Genomic DNA, 21,128 nt, shown 5'->3' with positions numbered 1-21,128 from the left:
CCGAAACAATCAGGAAGACAGGAGTGACAGTTTCAATGAACGAAAAACAAATTTCAGGCAGTGGAATTCCGAGTTATAGTATTTATTTATCACTGTCATCGTACAGCCCTTTTCATAATATCCAGATTCAGTCGTCGCACTTTTTTCTCTCATTTTATAATTTGAATTATAAAGCTATACACATTCAATTTAGTTTCGATAAGTCTACTTACATACTTAAGATCAAAGTTTATGTTGTTGGTAATAGTTTTTTTCTTCTTTATCGCTAGTATGGTTAGTCGTTCGCTTAGTGAAATGCGTCACTGAAATTTCTTTTACCGAGGTACGAAATTGGAGCAGTATTCTCTTGGCCAAGCACGTGTTATAAATGCAAAAAGACATAATAAGGTCGGTGTTAGTTTGTTAGCACTCGAATATACCTATATGACTAGTTCTCTGTGTCAACAGATTTTTCTTAAAAATATAAATTATTTACAAGGATTTCAGCTAATTTTATCGAGATTTAATAATCTTGATTTAATCACATCAATAATACCGAAGTATAGGAGGGCCGTGGCTGCAGCTGATCACTATTATTTCCTTTTTTTTTTCTTAAAAAGAAAAAAAACAAACAAACAAAAAAAGCGACACCTGATCCTCTTTTATTTCATTCATTGTGAACAGGAAATATAATTTGGTAATTCAAATGTTTCAGGGATGAATTACAACAAATATTGAGTATTTAAGCGAAAATAAGTGCGAAGTTCGTAGTCTTCATCGTATTTATCATTTTCGCGTTGCTGTACGACCGAGCTAATCCCGTACCTAATTAATTAAATTATTCCTTCCTCTTCTTCCACCATCTTTCAATCTGTCAAATTGTATATACAAAATAAATTTCTATGATACATCTCGTCACATTGCGGTACAAGGTATAATTTCCTTTTTTTTTGTATTTCAATTATTCAAATAATTTACCCAAAGCTTTTCGAAGGAATCGAAACGTTTTCTAGAAAAATGCCCTTTATATCAGCCTAGTAATGGGTGACAACAGATACGTGAAACAGGAATCAGACTGATCCCGTAATAACTAGACGCAGTTTTCTTATAACTCGTTACACTGGTAATCTCAATATTCTCCTTAACTGAAATTATGGAACACGGCCTTTATTTATATCCTTTTTTTTTTCGTTTTATAATCTCATTTCCTAAAATTATTCAATAGTTTATAAAAAAGAAAAGAAAATACGGTTGACGATCCGAACGAAATGAAAGTTTAACGTGGAACAGCTTTGTAAAAGAAAAAAAGAATCTCGTGTTCCCGAGAGAAACCGAGCCACACTCAATTATACTGCGTGTCGAGCCTTAGTGGTTTAGCCACGGCACCCTTCATTATTTTTTTTTTGTATTCTTTGTTTTCTTTTTTTGTCGTTTCTTTTTTAATGATTTTAATTCCATTCTTTCCTCCTGTTTACTTAAATATAAAAATACATAGCCAGTCTATACATAGAGCGTGCAAAGTGGCACAGTGAACTGAGTTACCAGATATCCTGGATGGTTAACTACCGCTCTCAGTATTCGTCGGTGGTTCAGCTTCGTCGTGACTTTTGCTCGAGTTACTCGACACGGGGAGACCTGAGGTTTTTGGCAGCGGGTTAGTTACACTATCACTATTGGATGTTGTCGCGTTATACATCGAGTTATCAAAGTGTTGCAAGCATGGAAATTCCGGACCAGGCAGCAGTAAAGTAGTTTGGGTGGGAAGATTAGTTAACGATACCATTCCTGGTGTCATCATCTGTTTGTTAAAGCAACTCCTTAATGCCTCTTCGATTAAATTCGCTATCTTATCACGATCGTTCTGCAGAAAAAAACATTGTACTCCCTTAACTTTAAAATCTTGTTTACGTGTGAACGCATATGAATTTTACACGTATGAGAAGGTAGAGATTCGAGCATCTCGCGTACTACACCAAACGTTCCAATTTCTCATTTTCGAAACAAGTTAAATTCAAACACATTCCCAACGTCCTAATGGTATCGATTAGATAAGAGATAATAGAATGTGTTCAAGAGACGCCCAACTTCTTGCTTCCCATCATCGCGAATGTTGTTTAACAAGGGACAGTGTAATTACCTCGTTAATGAACCCAAAATGTACAAGTTCCTGCGCGAGAAGCAGTGACGTATCTACTTGGCTCACAGGACACGTTAATTGCCTATTCATTTTGTCGTCCATTCGTAACAATATTGTCATCTATAAAATATATATACCAGGCGTGAGGAACACGAAAACGATTTCGGTCAGCGATTATTCGTACAGGTTAACATTTCGTTTATCACTCACAAGTAATTCACAACTCTCTTCTCTAGGCTTAACGTTACACATCATATTAACTACTCTTCGAGACTCCACGTCCACTGGCTCCGGCGTGACCGACTTCACCGATTCGGTCACCTCGGGCGATATCGCCCTGGGCCGAACTGGCGGTGGCAACTTCGCCATAAATGCTGTCAATGGATATATTCCATATCTGTCGACAGGAAATTTTATTGGTACCATTAACGTGCCAATGATCACGATCAAAAACTCACCCCTGCGACAACTGTCTACCACCATCAGGTTATACTCACTTTACATCTTCGACAAACTTCTCTAATTTTTCTGTAACAGGGATATCACTTAACCGAATCTGCTGAGGCGGTTGACCTTGGTATTTGATTTCGGCCACCACCGTATCCGGCCCGTATAGCCTTTGCAGTACCTCGTCGGTTATCGTTTCTGAAATGTTGGCTGAAAGAACAAACGATATCACTGAACCGTTCCATTATCATTCCCTCAAAAGATGCTGTTTCATTGTCTAATACTGAACAAATTTCGCTATATCTAATACACGTTGCAATGCGTTGGAAGAAACATTGTCAGGGCAAAGGAAAAAATCTTATCTCAACCCTGAATAGAGTACATGAGTCATTTGCATATATAAACGACCAATCAGTTGTTTACCTGTTCCAATATTCTACAAGAATGAAATTTTGTTCGCAGTTCAATTTTTTATATAATTTCCCAGATTATAGGCGTGAATGACCCATGTGTGCTGTTCAATGATCCTAGAAATATGTGCGCCATGAAACTTACTAGCTGAATTAACCAATGCATGGGCTGAGAGTAATTTCAATGAATGTACTTCAAACAGGACAGGATGAAAAAGGAGTTCCCTGGCACTTGGTCTACTAAGTGGGTCTACTTGAAGACATTTCCGGATGAAGTCTTTCTGTTGGGCATCGTCTAATGATTCTATCGTTTTTCTAACGTTCTCCTCGGTTACGATCGTTCCACTGTCACCGTTCCCTTGGATTTCTAACGCGGCCATTTCCAGGGCACACATACCAAACGAATAAATATCAATGGCAGGTGTTACAGAATCTGCAAGAAAATACAGACAACAATTTTCATACGTGTTAACTTTTTCAAACATAGTGTCGTTGCAATCAATCGCTTACTTCCATATTCAGGTGCTACAAAATGCATGTTCTTCATGTTTGCTCTACAAGTTTTCACGTGATGGTGGATTGCATCAGGCGCCACTGCAATTAGATGATAAATAAAACAACATTAATTTCGCGCATTGCGCTTTCCAATACGCACACACGAAGGTGATATATGTTTATATAATAGATTTCGACAAGCAATGTGTTAGAGAATTGTTTGTACGAGGCAGCAGGAATTCTATGAATCATCCTGAATAGAAAAATATAAGAAAACAATTGTAGACGGTCTTCTGTCCGAATACCCGCCACCTCTGCCACAACAAGTAAATTAATAAACCTCTAGAAAAATTGTGTTGTAACTGAAAATTTATCCTAAGAGTAACTTGAGCCCTCATACGGTTAATATATTTTTTTTCTCTTTTTTTTTTGGACACATTTATATGTATGAAAATGTCTCTTAACGAGGGAAAGACAAGAGACAAATTGCTGTTATTCAAATGTGAACTGAAACATACATGTTTGGTCGTGTTAACACTTTGAAGAGACACTTTCATCGAGTACGGTGGAACTTTTAGCAAAAGGAATAGGACACAAGGATTTCGTTTTATTGGTGGTCGGGTGTACAAAACAAAAATATTAGAATACAATGGAGATGCGTGCGCTGAATGGTTCAAAAGGACCAAGAGACACAAAACGCTCTGCCCCTTATCGGATTCATAATCCGTTAACTCGAGGGATGAATAGTGCAATATAATGGCACTAACGATATTAAACTAAAGAAATATTAATATTCTGTATTAACGTATAACCAGTCTACCAGTAATTAAGATGTAGATGTATATATATGTATATAATATATACATACATAAATGGGAGTGTTTACCTCATTACGCCTAAATTACTTAGCTGGCAATAGTCGTTGGTTATCTGCCAAATGTATTTCCATCAAATTCACCATGTTTTCACAATTTACACCAATCGAAGAAGGTCGCTGTCGCTTGATCTATTTCCTCCGGATGGGCGAAAGTACGATTGTACTTCCTCTCTCTTCGAAGACTTTGCTGTGTTTTTTTCATTATCTAGATTAGCCTATCTGCTACAATTAAAAATGAGGACTCAAGTTACTCCTAATATGAAAGAACGGTTTATAATACACAATCTTTCTAACAGATTGACATTACTAATGGACAATGTACAACAAAAATTGATATGCACGTAGAACGAATGTAAACACAGTTACAGTGATTATACGAAACGGTTCTAAAGTGATTGACTCAATATTAAAAGTGAAGCGCTAATATATCACATTAAGTTTCCAGTAGAGTTATCAGGGATATCCGTAGAAATAGTATTCCTTCGCCTCATGTCATTGATCTCGTTACAAGGCTCAATTAATATTATCTCACTTATGAAAGATTACATTATAGAACCAAATGAAACTTTCTTTGAACGTCACAATTGAATCGCACCCTCTTCCGCACGTTATTATCTTTTATGATTTATATCAAAGTGTATTGTTCGTACATCAGTTTAGTTCGATTATATTTATCTGTCAGACAGAGATTAATTTCGTAATGACGTAAAAAAGTTATATTAATTACTGCCGATTGGCTTACCGTACAAGACAATCACAGTAATAGTAATATACGTACTTTGCATACACCCCATGTAAAAACAAAATAAATACCAGTTAGGTTTACAGTTGTTATTTTAACTTCGCCCGCTCGGTTGTTAATAATCCTATACTGTGAAATTCTTTTTTTTTTTTTTTATTACTTTCGTTCGTGAAAATTATGAGAAACAAAACTATTAGCCTCTCATTGTCCTGTGAATAAAAAAAGGGAAGCTCCTTGCAAACTCCTACTCCAATGTACACTAAATTATTTCATTTTAGGATAAGTGCTCTTATCAATACCTATGAGCAACTTATGTCTTCATACTTGTTAGCAGAATATTTCATTACATAAAGTAGAAATATTATATTCAATGCTGTACTTCCAAGGATATACAGCATCCTTCTCAAAATGGAAACTTTTTTACATTTCGCCATATAAATACTTACCCGAGCCAATTTTTACAAGTCCATTATGTTGAATAAATATAGTGTCACAAGTGAGATTTCCATGAATAATTGGAGGTGAACAGGAATGTAAATAACTGAAACAATTTTAACTAGATTAAAATACGTAAAATATAATGCAAAACTACGGGATTAATACGATCTATGAGATTTATAAGCGATATAAGGAACTGTGTTACCTCAATGCAGATAATATTTGAGTACACCAACGTTTCCATGCTTGCAGGGGTAATTTCTTTACATTACGTTTTGTTCGTTTTAGGAACTGTTTCAATGACCCAGAGGACATATACTCAGTTATGAATATAACCTGATAAACAACAGACAACACGATAAGTAGTATAAGCGTCGCTCGGAATTTCAGTCAGAGTATTAATATGATTATTATGTTTGATGACTCACTCGAGGCTTATCATTGTGAGTATCTGTCCAATACCTATGAAATTTAACAATATTTGGGTGCTCTAATTGTGTCAGGTTTTCAAATACAAGTTGTATTTTTTCTTCTTGTGCCTTGAAGTTTTTCCTTTCAGAAAATTGCACTTCATTCCAAACAACCTCAACACCCTCTTCTGTATCCATTGCCAAGTAAGCACAGTCGATTCCTGGTACATCACGTTGCTCCACCTAGATAACAAATAATATTTATGAGAATACATTATCCTATATGAGCATACGCACACATATATACATGTATATATATATATACATGTGCGTATTTAATGCATATTTAACAAATTGTTTGCACAATGCAAATCAACAACATAAAACGCAAAAAGTTAGTTTATTTGTAGTTATAATTTACACATGTAATATATACATCAATGTTTATTTACAAGGTATAAAAGCTATACAAAGTAAAAATAAAACCAGGCTATTAATACATTCTGAGGACCTATATGCAGAGTAACAGAATATATTACTGCCAATCGTTCATTTTAAAGTTACTCGACGTACGACTCAAACAATTTCATGCCTATTTGCCATTACATTAATGTGACCTTGCAAGGAATTTAAGGAGGGGAGCTCACTGAGAGTAGGGATTGTCATTGTAGGTATTCACATTATACTAGGCTAAAGTGATAAATATAGGTAGTTCTTCCTGAATTGAATAATATACCGTCAAATGTGTATTCAAAACATAAACTAAGATGCGTAAAACAGAAGAGATAGCCTATTTTCCTTTAAATAGACATACCTCCATTTCAGTGACTTCGTTTTCACTGCCTCTGGCTGCTCCAAAGGTAGAGCCTTCGGCTAACGTGGACTTGGAACCTACATATACCTAACATAAAATAATAGTTATTGAACAACAAATAAACAAACATATCTTTTTACTTTTCTTTAGTATCACTTTTGCTTTTCAACCAAAACGGAAACATTGTTGGTTTTATACTGAAATAAACAGATTTTTAGTACACAAAATATATTCCTTAAGTGCTATAAAACAATCATTAATTGTTCTTCTATGTTTGTAATATTATGCGTCTTAATTCTTTATAAAATAACAAAGAGAAACATGTTAGAACAAAACAGTCTTGTGTTAATGTAAGTAGTCAATGGTCCAACTATGCCAATTTATTTTTAGGATGAAATATGAAAGAGATTGCTGTTGGTAAAAGCTTAGTGCCAAGAAGTTGTTGGAGATCATTCTACAGATAATGTGTGTTCGAAAGCTTAATGTTTACAAAAAGAGAATGCATAATAAAAGTTGAAAAATATTATCACTTAAATAAATCTCTATATGTACATTTAATTACATTTTGCTAAATGGTTCGTAACATTTTAATTATTCAGAATATAAAAAAATACTTTTAAGAATTTCTTTTTATTCGCAAAATATAACATTGCATATCCTTTGCACCATGATAGGTACACAAGTCTCGATATTGTAATCAAACTTATGTTCTTTATGAAAGAGAAACTTCTTGTGCAAATATAGTTATCTATGACTCTTTCCATTAACTCTTTCACAGTATAATTAAACGACAAGGACCGACCAGACTCTGATTTCAATAAAGTACAATCACCGCTAATACGTATTATTCCATTACAGCTGAAGTTACAATTCCAATATTCGCCCTTATTGGAATGATTGTTACATTATAGACCTTTACGTACGATTTCACATTAGAAACTCTTCCATACGGCGCACATCTAGGTTCGATAACTAGCTCAAGTTTCGCTCGGCCTTCACTGTGAGAGAATTAAGAGTTCCATAACACTGGTTATAATACATACAGAGAACGTACACGTCCAACCTGTTAGAAGCTGTACAAACCGTAACGAGCCCATATCCATGTACAAATGGACAAACATGTGATATAAACAGACACATTGATGAAGTGTGTATGGTAATGAAAACAAGGGGATGAAAGGAGGAAAAAAACAAGTGTACCTCTTCCCGGCGTTTGAGCCACCGCCCGCAGGGGCTCTCCTCCAGGATTTCACTCTCATCCTCGGAATCTTCACCACTTTCCCGCGGTGACTTGTGCTCTGGGTCCGTGCTGGAGCGACTCCCGGGCATCACACACGCGATTAGTTGAAGGAGCAGCACCGAACAGAGCGCAACGCGGCCAAACTCATCGGTGGCAATTCTTCGACGGAGTTGCTCCTCAATGTTGCATCTGTGCACCGCTGCCGAGAAATACACACGCGTGAACACGTGAACGCGCAATAAGAAACTAGCAGTGAACGTCAGGTCCCGAACGTGATCTGGCACCAGCAGTACCAGCAGCAGCAGCAGCAGCAGCAGTAGCAGTAGTAGCAGCAGCAGCAGCACTCACAGTGACACATGCAGCGACAACCCGAGTCGCAGGAAACCCGAGCTGCGATATTTCTGATCTTACGCGGTCACGCGCACGGATCCACAGTTTCTGGTCTCCCTCAGGGCTTGGCCGGTGTACCGGACATCGCGCGAGCCGTTCGCTGATCACACTGTCAAAATAAAAACCTCTGCTATGAGCGAAATAGGTTCGATGTGACACACACTCTGGTATTCATTTTCGCTCTGTCTTCGGTCACGTTCGCCCAGTATGGCGATCACCGTGCACCGCACCCCTTTTCGGGTCGATTCAGCTGCTACCTACCGACAACCCCGTCAACTACGTTCTCAACGTCCCCGGACATGTTCCGCAGCACCGACAACGCGAGATGTCGAACGTTTCGGACGACGCTCTATGTCGCGGCGTAGTTCACGACCGATCAAGTACATGCTACAGAGCGGCCTAGCATCAATGGAGACATCTTTATTCGTATCCTGCTGTGCCCCACCACCGGAAAATTTTTCCTCGTGCGAACCGTCGACAGTACCCCTCAACTTACGTTTAATAACTGAAACACCGTCGTAGCATAATTCAACTGAGACTCCCGTCTCGGTCGTTAAGCATAAGTTGGGTAACACTGTGATCGATCAGCGTAAGTTGAAAATCAATGACGAAGCGCACTGGATCCGGTGCTTTCTAATGGAAAATGAATTTATTGGAATCATTCGAAATTTATGTTTGGACCTGTTAAATATGTTGCATTCTGAGACAGGCTGGGTAAATGTTTCCGCTTTCCTTCGAATGACATTTCATTGACATTTTCAGATGTATCGTATTTAATGGTTCATCCAACACCCGTTCCATGACGTGAACTTTCAACAACCCTGTGGTCGTTGTTAATTCAATAACTGATTCTTTTCGTAACGAATCGCGGTCCACCGCAATGGCGTGTGCAAGAACGTTACCTTTATTGGAAGGCGCGAAATTAATCGTCCTCGACGAAGGTATGAAAATATTACATTTAAGAAATAAGTAATTAGCCTGTAATATGAAAAACAATATGTTCATATTTTTTTATATGCATTTTAGGGGTGGATGCAATGTACGCGAGGAAATTAATCGCGGGATGGATACAAATGTGGAAATGTAAAGACCCTAATCTCACATTCGATTTGCTGTTATTTTCTGATCCAAAGTCCACGTATAGACACGAACCTGACCCTTTTATGTCAAATAATGTAAATATTCATGATTATTACACGGTTGATATAAATCAACTCGATGTGAGTACAATTCACAATAAGGATTTCGATACCCTCGAACATATTTTAAAGACCACGAAAACAAAATCTACTGTGATCATTGATTGCTTGACATCTCTGATCTTATTTGTTGGTTTGTCTAAAGCATTGTGGTTCTTGGAAAGATTAAGTAAACAAGTGTTACAATTAGTATGCATCTATAGACGAGACTTCGTTCAGAATAAAATACCTTGCATCGAAACATTAGGCACCACGTATGTAAAAATAGAAAGGTTCTGCGGTGTGCATACAAACGATAACATCAAGTATATGGTAGAAATTATACATCGTAAACTAGGTGGCACACTTTTAAAGCAACTCGAATTAGTAACTCAAAACAGTACTTCCTATGAGATTCAGTCGGAAAAAGTTGAAGCGCATTGTAAAAAACAAGATGCAGCACATGAAAATGAAAAACAAAAGGTTGAATCTTCGTTTAGGATAGAAATAAGTGAACATGAAATGAAACAAAGAAAAGAAACAATATTACCATACATGATTAATTCAAATACAATAAATACATCAAAAATTCATTATCAACCAGAAGATATAGACGATATCGACGAAGAAGATCCAGATGATGATTTATGTATCTAATTTATATGTGAAATGCATTGACAAGTTATCATGGGATATTAAAATGCACTCTCCTAGTATGTTTATATTTATGCTATTAATATCTTAAGCAAAGTTATTTATTTTATAATTGTTTTGCATTTTATACAATTTTGTTGAAAGCCACATAGATGTCTACTATTTTGTTACTGTACGTACAATCGCCCAATAAAAGGTTCCTTTAAAGAATATTTGACATACATGAATTTTATTAATACTCCATTCATTCAAATTATATTAGTTAGAAATCATCTTCGTCAGTAGAACACTGGCCATTTAAACTTTAAAACAGCTTTTGTAAAAAATACAGATTTTTCAAAGTGCTAGTCTCAAAAAGGAGGTTCAATGTTGTGTAAAATTTTAGCCTTTAAAAATAGAACGTTAAATATTAGTACTTATCTTTGGCATTTGTTGTAACATAGCTACATCACTTTCATCTGAATGATCTAACTTTATAAGAAATACACGTGTCAGGTATTATGATTAGTATATGAAACAGTAACACAGCCTCGAATATACTTTACAAGAGATTTCAACGAATTGTCGTATACGTGTACATACATGTATATATACACACACAACATATAAATCTATCATTAGATATGTAAAAATTTCACAGTAAAATAATACGATATATTAAGTAAATAAATAATCTCGAAGACTTGAAAAAAAATTACATGTCTAATGCAATCATGATATTTTTACAAAAATATTCCATCTTATAACGCTTTAAAAAAATAAATAACATTAAGACAGGAACTATAAAAAAAAGGATCTACAATTCACGAAACCTATTCGTGATTTAGGCATTAAAAGTGTAAAATACATTTTCATCATTGAAGTGGTAGGTACCATCGATGTGCTGTAGTACTCTACTTTCTAATAGGCAACGACCATATCGAACAGCTTCATCTCTAGTTTGTGCAACACCAGCTTCGATTAGCCAATTAACTAAATCAGTCCCACTGAAAACACCTTTATATATCTTTAACAAGCGTCTGCGGCAAATTGTAATACGAGCACGGCATTCAGCTAAATGACAACGATTAAATTGCTCCCGAATAGCCTTTGCCTCTGGGCTTAGTTCATCTTCAGAAGGCAGCTGCAACTCCTTACCTAAAAGCATTTCATTTGCATTACGTATTTCAAATATAACATCACTATGAGTGCGAGTTTTTTCAAAGTTTTCTCCTGTAACGCATTCATGCAATATTCGCACATTACACTAAACATACTTTGATAAAATTTAATTAATTGCGGTGATTAAGGTGCAGAGTAAAAGTTATCAAAAGCACCAGGAAATATTCATACAAAAATAATGAAGAACAAAGAAGTATATCTACAATAGTAGAAAGTATGCTTGGTATAAAGCTCAAAATATTACTAAATATGTACAAAATTTCATTCTAAAATTAATTTAAAAAAAAATAAAAAAGCGCTCAAGAACTATTCAAGTCAATAAATGTCTCAAATGAACATTACTCATTTCAGTTTTACGTCTTATATCAAAAGAATAATGGTCCTACCAGCACGCCATTCTCGACAAATTTTTCTGAGCCAATAGCCTAATTTCCCTAGGCCAGGGTCCAAGCCAAAGATAGCAAATGCGATTAATGACTGGCCTAAGTTCAAAGCGACGTCCAAGAATGTCAGTTCCGCGTAAACTCCGGTCAATTGTTCCATAATTAGTGTTCCAATCGATATAGATAAACCCTGCCGCAGCGTTGTGTAACATTGATTACATTGCAACTTCGGGATAACATTATGTTGACAATTGCGCATATTGTCAATGGAAATTTCTGTTCTTTACTCACGATAAACATAGAGCATAGGAGTAAAATGAGAAATACTAGATGTCGGAGTATTTGCGCATCGTCCGTTGCGTCTTGCTCGTTCTCAAGATCACAGTTGTCGATTTCGTTATTGTTACCTCTGCACGTCCCACTTGGACAACCATCCGGATATTCACAACCGATACTGGAATTCATTCATTATTTTATAATATCATTTAACTCTTAGGTAATTTACCTGTTATTACTTTAGTATACAAACTATACTTACATCGGTGTGCGGGAGCTAGGCGGAACTAAATCCTCAACATCTACTACGTGTCTTTCAATCCCTTCATCCGTAGAGTTCTCTATATTATCTGCTAAATTGCTGTAAGATGCTGAAATGTGTCGGCGTTGATATCTCTGTTGTAAAATCAAACAACCCAAAGTTACTATAAAAAAAAGGAGAAGTTAAAGAAAGCCATTTAACTTTATCTATCTTTCTGTCCATTGTTATACCGTACCTATAAAGCAAAATATTAATATAAAAGTAGACGTTGCTGCTTGAATTCTACCCAGCTGGAAGTTAGGATTCTTAAAATCGAGTATTATCTCCTTTGGACTTAATGTACTACACATTATAATTGTTATTAAAAGTGGAACCCTGTAAATATATACAATTTTCAGCTACATTACTGTGTTAAATATTGAAAAACAGTTATTATCTTTCGTCATACCCCCATCCAACAGGGAAGAACCACTTTTGCATATTTTTCACAAAGTTCAAGGATCGGGAACTCAGATATAATAAAGTTGCTGCTGTTGCCATTGTCCAGATGCGACACGCGTAAACGCCAGTAGTTATTAAAATGAACTGGACATACCTATATGTACATGCACGTATACAATTCAATTTATAGTGTACGCTATAAGGATTAATGAAATAAAGACTAAAAATTAGAGTACCACAAGAATGATCCATTGCTGTGCGAATCAAGTTTGGTCCAGATGATCACACCTATGGCTGTAGCTAACTGAAAATGTAAAAATTCGAATCAAAATTTAAAGCGTTCATTGCGCATACTTCAGTTTAAAGTATAATAGCACAAACCTGTGCGATTACGATACACAATGTACATCGATGAGTAACAGATTTATATTTCTTTCTTTCCAATCCTATAAAGCAAATTAACAACCATACGCAAACTGTTATTGAAGCAATGCTCACATCAAAAGAAAATATATTCAGTTGACGAATGTAATTTGCTGGTGTAATTCCAGCAGAAACTGCATCAATTACTTTTGCTGACACAAACATAAGTGGAGCAGATAAGAATGTGCAAGCAACCATTGCTGATGCAATCAAGTCAATTTCAAGATTATATCGGAGAGTAAAAATGAATAAAGCTGGTGCTGTCGGGATAGTTCCATATAAAAATCCATATGTACTTAAATCTTCAGTATCCGTAGCATTCTCTCCAGCATTTAAGAGAATAATAGACTCTCTTATAACTAACGGAAGAACCAACAATTTTACTGATATCAATATGCCAGGTATAACCAGAGCTGTACCCTTCAGTTTATGCACCTTTCCAACCATCATTAAACCCAGTAGAAAGAGAGCACTGGCAGAAAACGCATTGCCAAATACATCTAGAACACTAGCTAGGACGCATGGTATCACATGGCTAAAAATAAGATTTCCCACTATACCAAGTACAGTCATAAAAAGTACTGGGTTCAGCACAATCCCCTTAACAATAGAATAAATCATGTTTTTGTAACTTCTATGGTTTTCATTTCTGCGTTTACCAATTTCTAATAAAACGAAACCAACTGGATTTAAGATAGCCAATGATATAGGTGCCATTAAGTATAAGTAAGCAGCATATTCAGGATGCACTTTCCCATATAATGCAGCAACTAAAAAAATATATAATTAATAATATAGTATTAAAGGTATATGCAATATGTCCTGCTTTACTTACTCATAGGATATCCTATAGCAAAATCATTACTTTGTGTGGTAAATATCGCAAACAGGGCAGCACATCCTGGATTTGATGTTCTTTTAATGAATAAAGAGACACCAAGAACAGTGAAAAACACACAACCTTTTGCTAATAGAACAGCAAGTAAAAATTTCCAATTCACTAAAGTAAAGTCAAGCTTGGCTAACGACGTGAAAATTAAACATGGTAGAGCGAATGTTCCCACAAAAATATTCAAGCCGTTTCCTTCAGTTTTTGTAATGATATCAAACCTTCCAGCAATATACCTGTAAGATAAAATATTTTTAGGAATAAAATCAAAGAATTCGGATCGTAAACCATTATGTGAAATTCACCCGCATAATATAATAGCAAAGCATTGTATCAGTGCAAGATACAAGTTATCTATGGGTTCATTTTCCATTGCAGCAATATGTATTTCCTCCACAGTAGACATGATTGATAATATTTAATAATTTAACATTCAATAATTACTCTTCTTTATATAATTTAACAATAAATGTCATCTCATTAATACAGTTGTATCACTGTACCATAACGGACAGTTATAAGAAAAAGCATGTAATGTTAACTTCATGTCAACTTCATTCTTATTCCCACTAGCATTGCTTTTATCAGTGTGACCTGAAAATTGAAAAAAATATACAACACGTAACGTCGTTGCTAAGATAAATCGTATAAAAGTTTAATTCATTCACGAAAATAATGTGATAGGAATATTACTAGGTGAATTAATGATCAACATGTTGAATCGTTTGATGTAGCAGCTGGCGTATGTTCATGCGAGAAACAGATTGTACGTCAAAAAGTAACAAATGTAGTACCGCAATTCTTATTATCAATTGTTAGAGGATGCGATGCAAAATTAATTGAAAAATGACAGTAAACGTGGGCAACTGATACGGAAACTTTCATTTGTCATGAATCACTATAAAGATGTGTCAAACATGTTGATTGTTTTTCGTAGGCGATATGTAAATAAATAAGTACGCACAAAAGTTTCTTCGTTATCTTGCAGGACGAGACCGCGAAAGATACCGATAACGATTCAATGAAGTAAATATTATATATGCAAGTTTACATTCACGAAAAGTTCACGATAAACCGTACGCGTTACGTATACGGGAAATTTTCAATCTTATCCAGATGCACGCGACATCGATAATTCCCCGTTGATTCATCTGATTGGTCTCGCCGTATCACGTGCCCCGAACGAAACTTGTCATACAAAAATATTCGAATCTGACATTTACAATATAAAAATCACGAGGCCGTGATCAAAAATGAAACTCTCCAGACGGTATAATTTCAAAAATGGTAATTAAATAAAAATTCATTTCCCATGGTACAGATTTTATTAGGTTAGGTACACAAGATAACAGATTTCTCTTTAAATTGAATTTAATCGATAAAAATCTGAAACGAACTAATGTTGGGAAATCGGCGTACAAAGAAATCATGAGTTTAAGCAATTTTTGTTTCCGTGCTATCCTGTAATCTAACTTTCCAATTCTGTATCGTACGCGGTATCGTATGGCACGGTATCTAATCAATGAAAAGGTCGATGCATTCTGTCATTTATACTGACATGTGTTAAAAATGTACACGTGTAAAAGCTGCTAACAGGATGTGCATATGTATGCACGATACGTCATAAGTAATGAGACGATTGCGACGTTACACGGGAAGACAAAAAAAATATTGTTTATCGTTATTGAGGAAAAATTCTCTGTTTCTGTTGATAAGGGGGTAATAAGCACGTCTGTACCCTGGATAATCATCGATGTTGAAACTTATCAGAAAACTACGTCTCTGGCAGACTTTGTACTCGCACGAAACGCAAAACAAATATTTTCAATCGCTGATTTCAATATCGAACCGTTTCTTGCAAATATTTTGCATCGGATTTATTACCATTTTTTTCACGCCGTTTCAAAACAAAAATCCATACACCGTTATGATGTAATAAGATGTTATAAAATTTCGGTAGTGGGGTTAAAAAGTGGGTCTAAAATGACCCAGGATCAGCCTTCCGTGTTATTACAAAAGTTTATATCGATGTTTACGGAACGAGGATTCCGGAAACCTCTCCTGTCAAATCTTTCCTTCGAATAATATTATAAACAAATGTAAAGTGTATGTATCTTTTTATTACAGGTAATGAAATTTAAATACAGTGTATTATAATTAATATTTTGGCGAATTTACGGATCCTAATTATGAATGAGGAAAGCAAAAACCATTGCATTCATACACACACATACAGATGTCTTAAACCGATGCACCGAACAAATGACAGATAAAAAAATACATATATATATATGTCTACGTCACTGACCTCCATGACTCATAAATTCCTGCACCTTGCGCAACAATGAATTTGCAATTTAGAAAGAGACTTATCCGTTAAACACTCCCGATCGATCCGCGTTTAATCTATCGATCGAGAGATTAGCGGAAACTCGCTAGCTCGTAGATTCTAAGAAGAAAATATCCGCGAATCTTCTGCTACACGGTTCTCCGTTCACGGATTCCCTTCATCATGCGTACGATGATTCATCCGTGACAGAAAACTTCCCGGACACATTGCTCCCGGTGGAAAGTTCATTCGAGAGGTTGTTACACCGAATCGTACGAAAAATAATATTCTCACTTACGTTCACTTAGCCTAACATTACCTAATATTCAATATTTAGTAACTCTACAATAAAAAAAAAAGAAAAAAAACGTGCAAACGATTATTATATTTATCACGAGCATTCGACATTATGCGACGTATACGGGCAATTGTGTAACGGTCTCGCCCCTAATCAAATTTGCACAATTCTATTATTCCGGCTGTCAAGCGAAACATATGCAAATTGTGCCAAAAACGGTTGGTTTACATCCAATTCTCTGAAATAAAATAATATTACTGCGCCGTAAGTCCATTCTAATCGGGACGCGTACACGGAGTCACATTATAATCACGTGACCGATAGCCAGTGCTTATAACGCGATTATGTATCAATTTGCACGTGTGTGCGTGCACGTAGAAAATTTCAGTTGTCCGTCGCGTTAATCGATTCACCGGTTAACAATATCGCGAGCACGGTTCCCGATAAGATAATCGTCGCCGGTTAAGGGAAAGAATATGAAAATTCCGCTTTCAAGGTCACGCCGAGGTAGCTCGTTAGAAAGTTACATAGAACGAACCCGTCCGAGTCGCATGAAAGGCGCGAACGGGCCTCGGCTTCAGGTAGATACATATGTAACGTACATCCAGTTTTTCCTGGAACACGTGGGTAATTACGTTAGCGTTCCAGAGAACGGCAGTCGTTACTCATCATGACGTATTTCGAACCAGACGATGCTGACGTAAGACTTCGATAGCCGAACAGCTGGAAAACGGTTCAATTTCCAGAGACGCGATTACGCTCGGCCTATCGCATTAAAGAGGATTATGAACACGTTCCTGATGCATCCTCGTGCCCCCTCGAACTGCGCATTTTATTCGGCCACAATAGAATTTCTCTATGACACGCGCCTCGAATAGGATCCTCTTAAAGGTGAAAACGTACCGAGCGAGAAACTTGCGACATACGCGTTTCTCCAATGGCAACTCCCGTGACGCATACAAACGCATTGCAGACCGTTACGCGACGAGTCGATTCACTTGCGACAATAACAAAGCGAAACAAAAGTGGGAACGTTTCATATCCTTTTCTCGTAATGTTGCGAGCTCCTTGCCGGTGTGCTCGCACCTTAAGGATTTCCTATTTCATACGGAGACGGGTATTTACCCAGATACGACGATGATCGTAACAGAATCGCCGGATGTAACGCGAGAAAGCAGCCGCGCGATACACTTCGCGTCGGACAAGGAGAAGAAATCGGTTTCCTGGTTTATTTACAAGAAAAGAGAAAAAGAAAAAGAAAAAGAAAAAGAGACTCGCGCGAACTGCGTCTTCTAAACTTTGCGTGGAGGGTAACGGTCACGTGGTGACCTATCGAAGACTCTGATACGGACGTGGGAGGGGGAAGGGCGATAGACTGAACGTATATAATCTTCCCGCTCGCGTTCCACCACCCAGTTCTGCACAGACTTCGGACACGTGAATTGTGTCAAGCTTCCAAAGGGGGAAAGTTTTTGTTTGTTTGGTGCGCTCATTGTATGGGTAAGTCGTGCACGCTTTACTTTACTTTTCTCCGCTTTTCCCTCTCGCCACGGGAAAATCATTACGTGTTCGCCCGTGAATGATACGCTCGATCGGTAACGGTAATTCGTCCGTGCGTTACATACGTACTTGAACACTCCGTGCGCTCGATTCAAGAAGAAAATACCCTTCACTCGGTGTGCCATGCATTTCCGCTTTGAGTCAGTATGATTGATGACGTAACGCGCGACACCCATGGAATTTGATGATGATGTATACATAACGGTTAGAGCGTACCGAGTCGAGGATGCGCGGAACAAAACGTAAACAAATGTTCCGAGCGTCTCGGGTTGCCCGTGTTCGCGTTGTGATTCAAGCTTAAAGTTTTTCTCTCGTTCTGAAATAAATGCCAGTACCGTCGAGGTATTCGAATATATTTATTCTTCGGTTTTCGTTTGAACAACCGTTTCCCGTTTGTTTGTGTCACTTTTTATCGTGGTTTTAAATTGTTGGACAACGGGGAACGTGGATGTGATAGGTTGATGACACTCGTGTATATCGATAGGTATCGGTAATTTTCACCGTTGAAATAACTGTACAAGGTGATTTACATTGGTAAAAAAAATTGATAACATCGTGCGACGAAGGTCGCGGTAGACACGTGGCTTGCCATACATCTATTTGGTCGTATAGACGCGTATATACTGTCGCCATGTTGGACACCAAACCAACGACAAAGCCGATCCGACTCTCCGCGCTTATTTCGCAAATTTTATCGTACGGGACCGTACTTATTCGTGTCCTTAAATAGCAGTGGACTTTCGGTAAATCGATTTAGCGTTTGAGATATTAGTTGTCAGATTATAGGCCCGATATATTCTTATCGAGAGAGATTAAGTAGGGACGATATAGATCTTCAGACAATATCCTATTAGAGGGTGACATAAGTAGCTCTTAAGAGGCGTTTGAAACAATTTCTGAGAAATGTTTGCTTTACAGAGCGAGAGAAGAGTATAAAACACGGAGAGAGCCCTGTGGAGCCAATAAGCAGCTGCAGGGATGAGCATGGCTTCGTGCCAACGGTTGGCCGCTGGGGAAGCGAATGGCCAAGTTGACTCGAGACGGCAGACATATGGTGCCAGCCACAGGGGCAGGCACGCGGGCCCTGGATCAGGGGTGTGCCGCTACCCCTGCCGGTTTGGGCCCATTACGAGTCACCAGCCCTAACCGTGTCAACGGTTGAATTGTACGAGGAACTAGCAGGCAGCGTTGAATTAGAAACGCAACACCTATTGCGTGAGCATCGCTATGATACCATTGGCAACTTCCTGAAGTGAGTATATTAATGGGTAAAACAATTCTATTCGTTTCTACATAGGAATCGGCTAGTAAAGTATTCTGTTTCGTGTTTAATAGGTTCTACAAGGACTATGTTGCGAGCGGTGAAAGTGTATTGGACAGATTTTATCGTAAATATCAACCACTCATAACCACAGAACATCAGACATGTGTGGGTTTGGGATTTGAGTTATTACATCGGTTAAGGGGTTTGAATAAAAGATTTCCTGGTATATCAAGTGGCCTCTATTTGGTGTCCTGTGAGGAGGTATGTTTTATGCTTTGTACAAACCTATGTATGTACATTTAAGACTTGTACTAATTTGAAAAAATGTTTACTTCAAGACTATTTGCAATGTTGCTAATTACGTTGGTGGACCACCCGCTGCAGACAGTGGTGAGAAAGAGCATGTCCTAGTGTGCCTAAAAATTGAAATTAACGGGCGACGAGGTGTTATGCTCCTTGATCCCGGATATCACGTAGCCCGAGTCATTACTGTAATGGCAGATAAGTTATACCCGCATACAGGCTGGTTTATTCAGTCGGATGAACCGGATTGTAAAAAAGAATACAACTACTTTTTGTGTGCTAACGATCCTGATTACGTCGAGTGGCATGAGAGGAAAATTCACCCCGATGCCTTGGAGAGAACACAAGTTGCTCTTATATATGTAGCAAGGCCATATTTAACTGCTATCGATGTTACAGAACGTAGAAATTTGGTTTATAACTTCAGAAGTCTCCTCGCAAGAGACACAAAAGGTCATGTTACTGCTGGCATGTATTTCCCTGTTATACTAGATATGAACAGTGCACAGACTTTTACAATTTTTTATCAGACTAGTAATGGTAAAAAAAGGATCAAAATGGCATTCAACAAATTCTGCAGTTCACCAAAGGTAAATCGATTGTGTGTGTAATGCTGTGATAAAGTTTACATTTTACATCTATATAATTCTTTATTTGTAAACGATAAAATATTGGTTTTAGATCGATCCTGATGCCGAAGAGATGGAAATTATTGGAGAGTGTGCTCGGCAGTTAAATCTGCCACAGGAGACATTGGAAGATGTACTTTCTGCTCTTGCAGTGGTCATGAGCGATTCTGCCTTTGTGGCGCAACTCCTGGCTATTAACAAAAGAATATCTACTTTAGCAGAGGACAATTAACAGACGTCAATCCACCCTGAGAGGTGTAAACGAGATGAAACATGTCATTATTTTGTCGGCTTTCCTCTTACTTACTTTTTTCTGTTTACTGCCGTGTTAATGCTTTATCACTATGTACTGTAAAAGTTAATTTTATTCTTGTTATTATATAGAGCTTAATATTTTTAAGAGAAATCTTAAATAAAAATATATTGTATTTTGCGCAGTAACATTGAATTTATGGTTCGATAAAAAATGTTGAAGGGTATGTTTACAATCGTTCGAGAATGATTTGTTAAACATTCAAAAATGCTTTGTATCAATTATATAAATTGTTTTTATTTTATCATTTGCACATGTTATTATTAGTGTTTAGTGAAATATTAGAAGCTATTGGGTATTAGATATTTCCATTAAAACAGTGCCAAATAAGGCTAAATTAGTTTAATGCTTATATATAATTTCAGGGAAAGTTTATTGTATTAGGG

General features: G+C 37.0%; 4 protein-coding genes across 11 annotated transcripts; 2 read left to right on the top strand and 2 right to left on the bottom strand.

Moving 5' to 3' along the window:
* Positions 1-65: 65 nt before the first annotated feature.
* On the bottom strand, positions 66-8,591 carry Madm (MLF1-adaptor molecule). 6 transcript variants are annotated; one of them, XR_012998329.1, is made up of 13 exons: positions 8,338-8,590; positions 7,950-8,188; positions 6,750-6,836; positions 5,954-6,178; positions 5,731-5,861; positions 5,534-5,628; positions 3,484-3,567; positions 3,119-3,406; positions 2,614-2,773; positions 2,327-2,513; positions 2,117-2,236; positions 958-1,840; positions 66-850 (listed from the first exon to the last, which is right to left on the bottom strand). XR_012998329.1 is itself a non-coding variant. In XM_076366496.1 (12 exons), the coding sequence occupies exons 1-12, from the start codon at positions 8,345-8,347 to the stop codon at positions 1,538-1,540; spliced, it is 1,929 nt and encodes a 642-aa protein (XP_076222611.1). In that variant the 5' UTR covers positions 8,348-8,590; the 3' UTR covers positions 66-1,537. The 6 variants fall into 6 exon arrangements, 5 of the variants coding, with proteins under 5 accessions (XP_076222611.1, XP_031835563.1, XP_031835565.1 ...); XM_076366496.1 differs by having other exon boundaries at positions 66-1,840; XM_031979703.2 differs by having other exon boundaries at positions 66-1,840; positions 8,283-8,589.
* Positions 8,592-8,747: 156 nt separating this feature from the next.
* Elp5 (Elongator complex protein 5) lies at positions 8,748-10,428 on the top strand. Its single transcript, XM_031979716.2, has 3 exons — positions 8,748-8,968; positions 9,142-9,320; positions 9,406-10,428. Exons 2-3 carry the CDS (start codon positions 9,260-9,262, stop codon positions 10,212-10,214), a joined length of 870 nt encoding a protein of 289 aa, XP_031835576.1. The 5' UTR covers positions 8,748-8,968; positions 9,142-9,259; the 3' UTR covers positions 10,215-10,428.
* Positions 10,429-10,575: 147 nt separating this feature from the next.
* Positions 10,576-17,202, bottom strand: anchor (integral membrane protein GPR155 homolog anchor). 3 transcript variants are annotated; one of them, XM_031979700.2, is made up of 11 exons: positions 16,355-17,202; positions 14,352-14,640; positions 13,993-14,282; positions 13,116-13,927; positions 12,971-13,038; positions 12,742-12,888; positions 12,529-12,668; positions 12,294-12,456; positions 12,047-12,209; positions 11,759-11,945; positions 10,576-11,348 (listed from the first exon to the last, which is right to left on the bottom strand). In XM_031979700.2, the coding sequence occupies exons 2-11, from the start codon at positions 14,450-14,452 to the stop codon at positions 11,035-11,037; spliced, it is 2,385 nt and encodes a 794-aa protein (XP_031835560.1). In that variant the 5' UTR covers positions 14,453-14,640; positions 16,355-17,202; the 3' UTR covers positions 10,576-11,034. The 3 variants fall into 3 exon arrangements, with proteins under 3 accessions (XP_031835560.1, XP_031835558.1, XP_031835561.1); XM_031979698.2 differs by lacking the exon at positions 16,355-17,202 and adding an exon at positions 15,011-15,577; XM_031979701.2 differs by lacking the exon at positions 16,355-17,202 and adding an exon at positions 14,740-14,989.
* Positions 17,203-19,267: 2,065 nt separating this feature from the next.
* On the top strand, positions 19,268-20,989 carry LOC116428307 (uncharacterized; the record flags this gene model as incomplete). Its single annotated transcript, XM_031979769.1, has 4 exons — positions 19,268-19,485; positions 19,569-19,758; positions 19,836-20,390; positions 20,482-20,989. Coding segments are annotated over 4 exons (1,143 nt in total), but the record flags the coding sequence as incomplete, so codon positions are not given.
* Between the last annotated feature and the right edge of the window lie 139 nt (positions 20,990-21,128).

This window comes from Nomia melanderi, chromosome 4 (genome assembly GCF_051020985.1).
Source record: "Nomia melanderi isolate GNS246 chromosome 4, iyNomMela1, whole genome shotgun sequence".
NCBI lineage: Eukaryota > Metazoa > Arthropoda > Insecta > Hymenoptera > Halictidae > Nomia > Nomia melanderi.
The sequence above is the reverse complement of the archived record's forward strand: the minus strand, read 5'-3'. Positions and strand labels throughout refer to the sequence as shown.

Coding starts and splice junctions, on each gene's coding strand:
- Madm (XM_076366496.1), bottom strand. Junction 5,629..5,730: donor CAAATATTATCTGCATTGAG/GTAACACAGTTC, acceptor AAATTGTTTCAG/TTATTTACATTCCTGTTCAC. Junction 1,841..2,116: donor ATTTTGGGTTCATTAACGAG/GTAATTACACTG, acceptor TTTTTTCTGCAG/AACGATCGTGATAAGATAGC.
- anchor (XM_031979700.2), bottom strand. CDS start 14,452: ATGTCTACTGTGGAGGAAATACATATTGCTGCAATGGAAAATGAACCC. Junction 12,889..12,970: donor AGCAATGGATCATTCTTGTG/GTACTCTAATTT, acceptor ATGTACATATAG/GTATGTCCAGTTCATTTTAA. Junction 11,349..11,758: donor TTGTCGAGAATGGCGTGCTG/GTAGGACCATTA, acceptor AAATGCTTTTAG/GTAAGGAGTTGCAGCTGCCT.
- Elp5 (XM_031979716.2), top strand. CDS start 9,260: ATGGCGTGTGCAAGAACGTTACCTTTATTGGAAGGCGCGAAATTAATC. Junction 9,321..9,405: donor ATTAATCGTCCTCGACGAAG/GTATGAAAATAT, acceptor TATGCATTTTAG/GGGTGGATGCAATGTACGCG.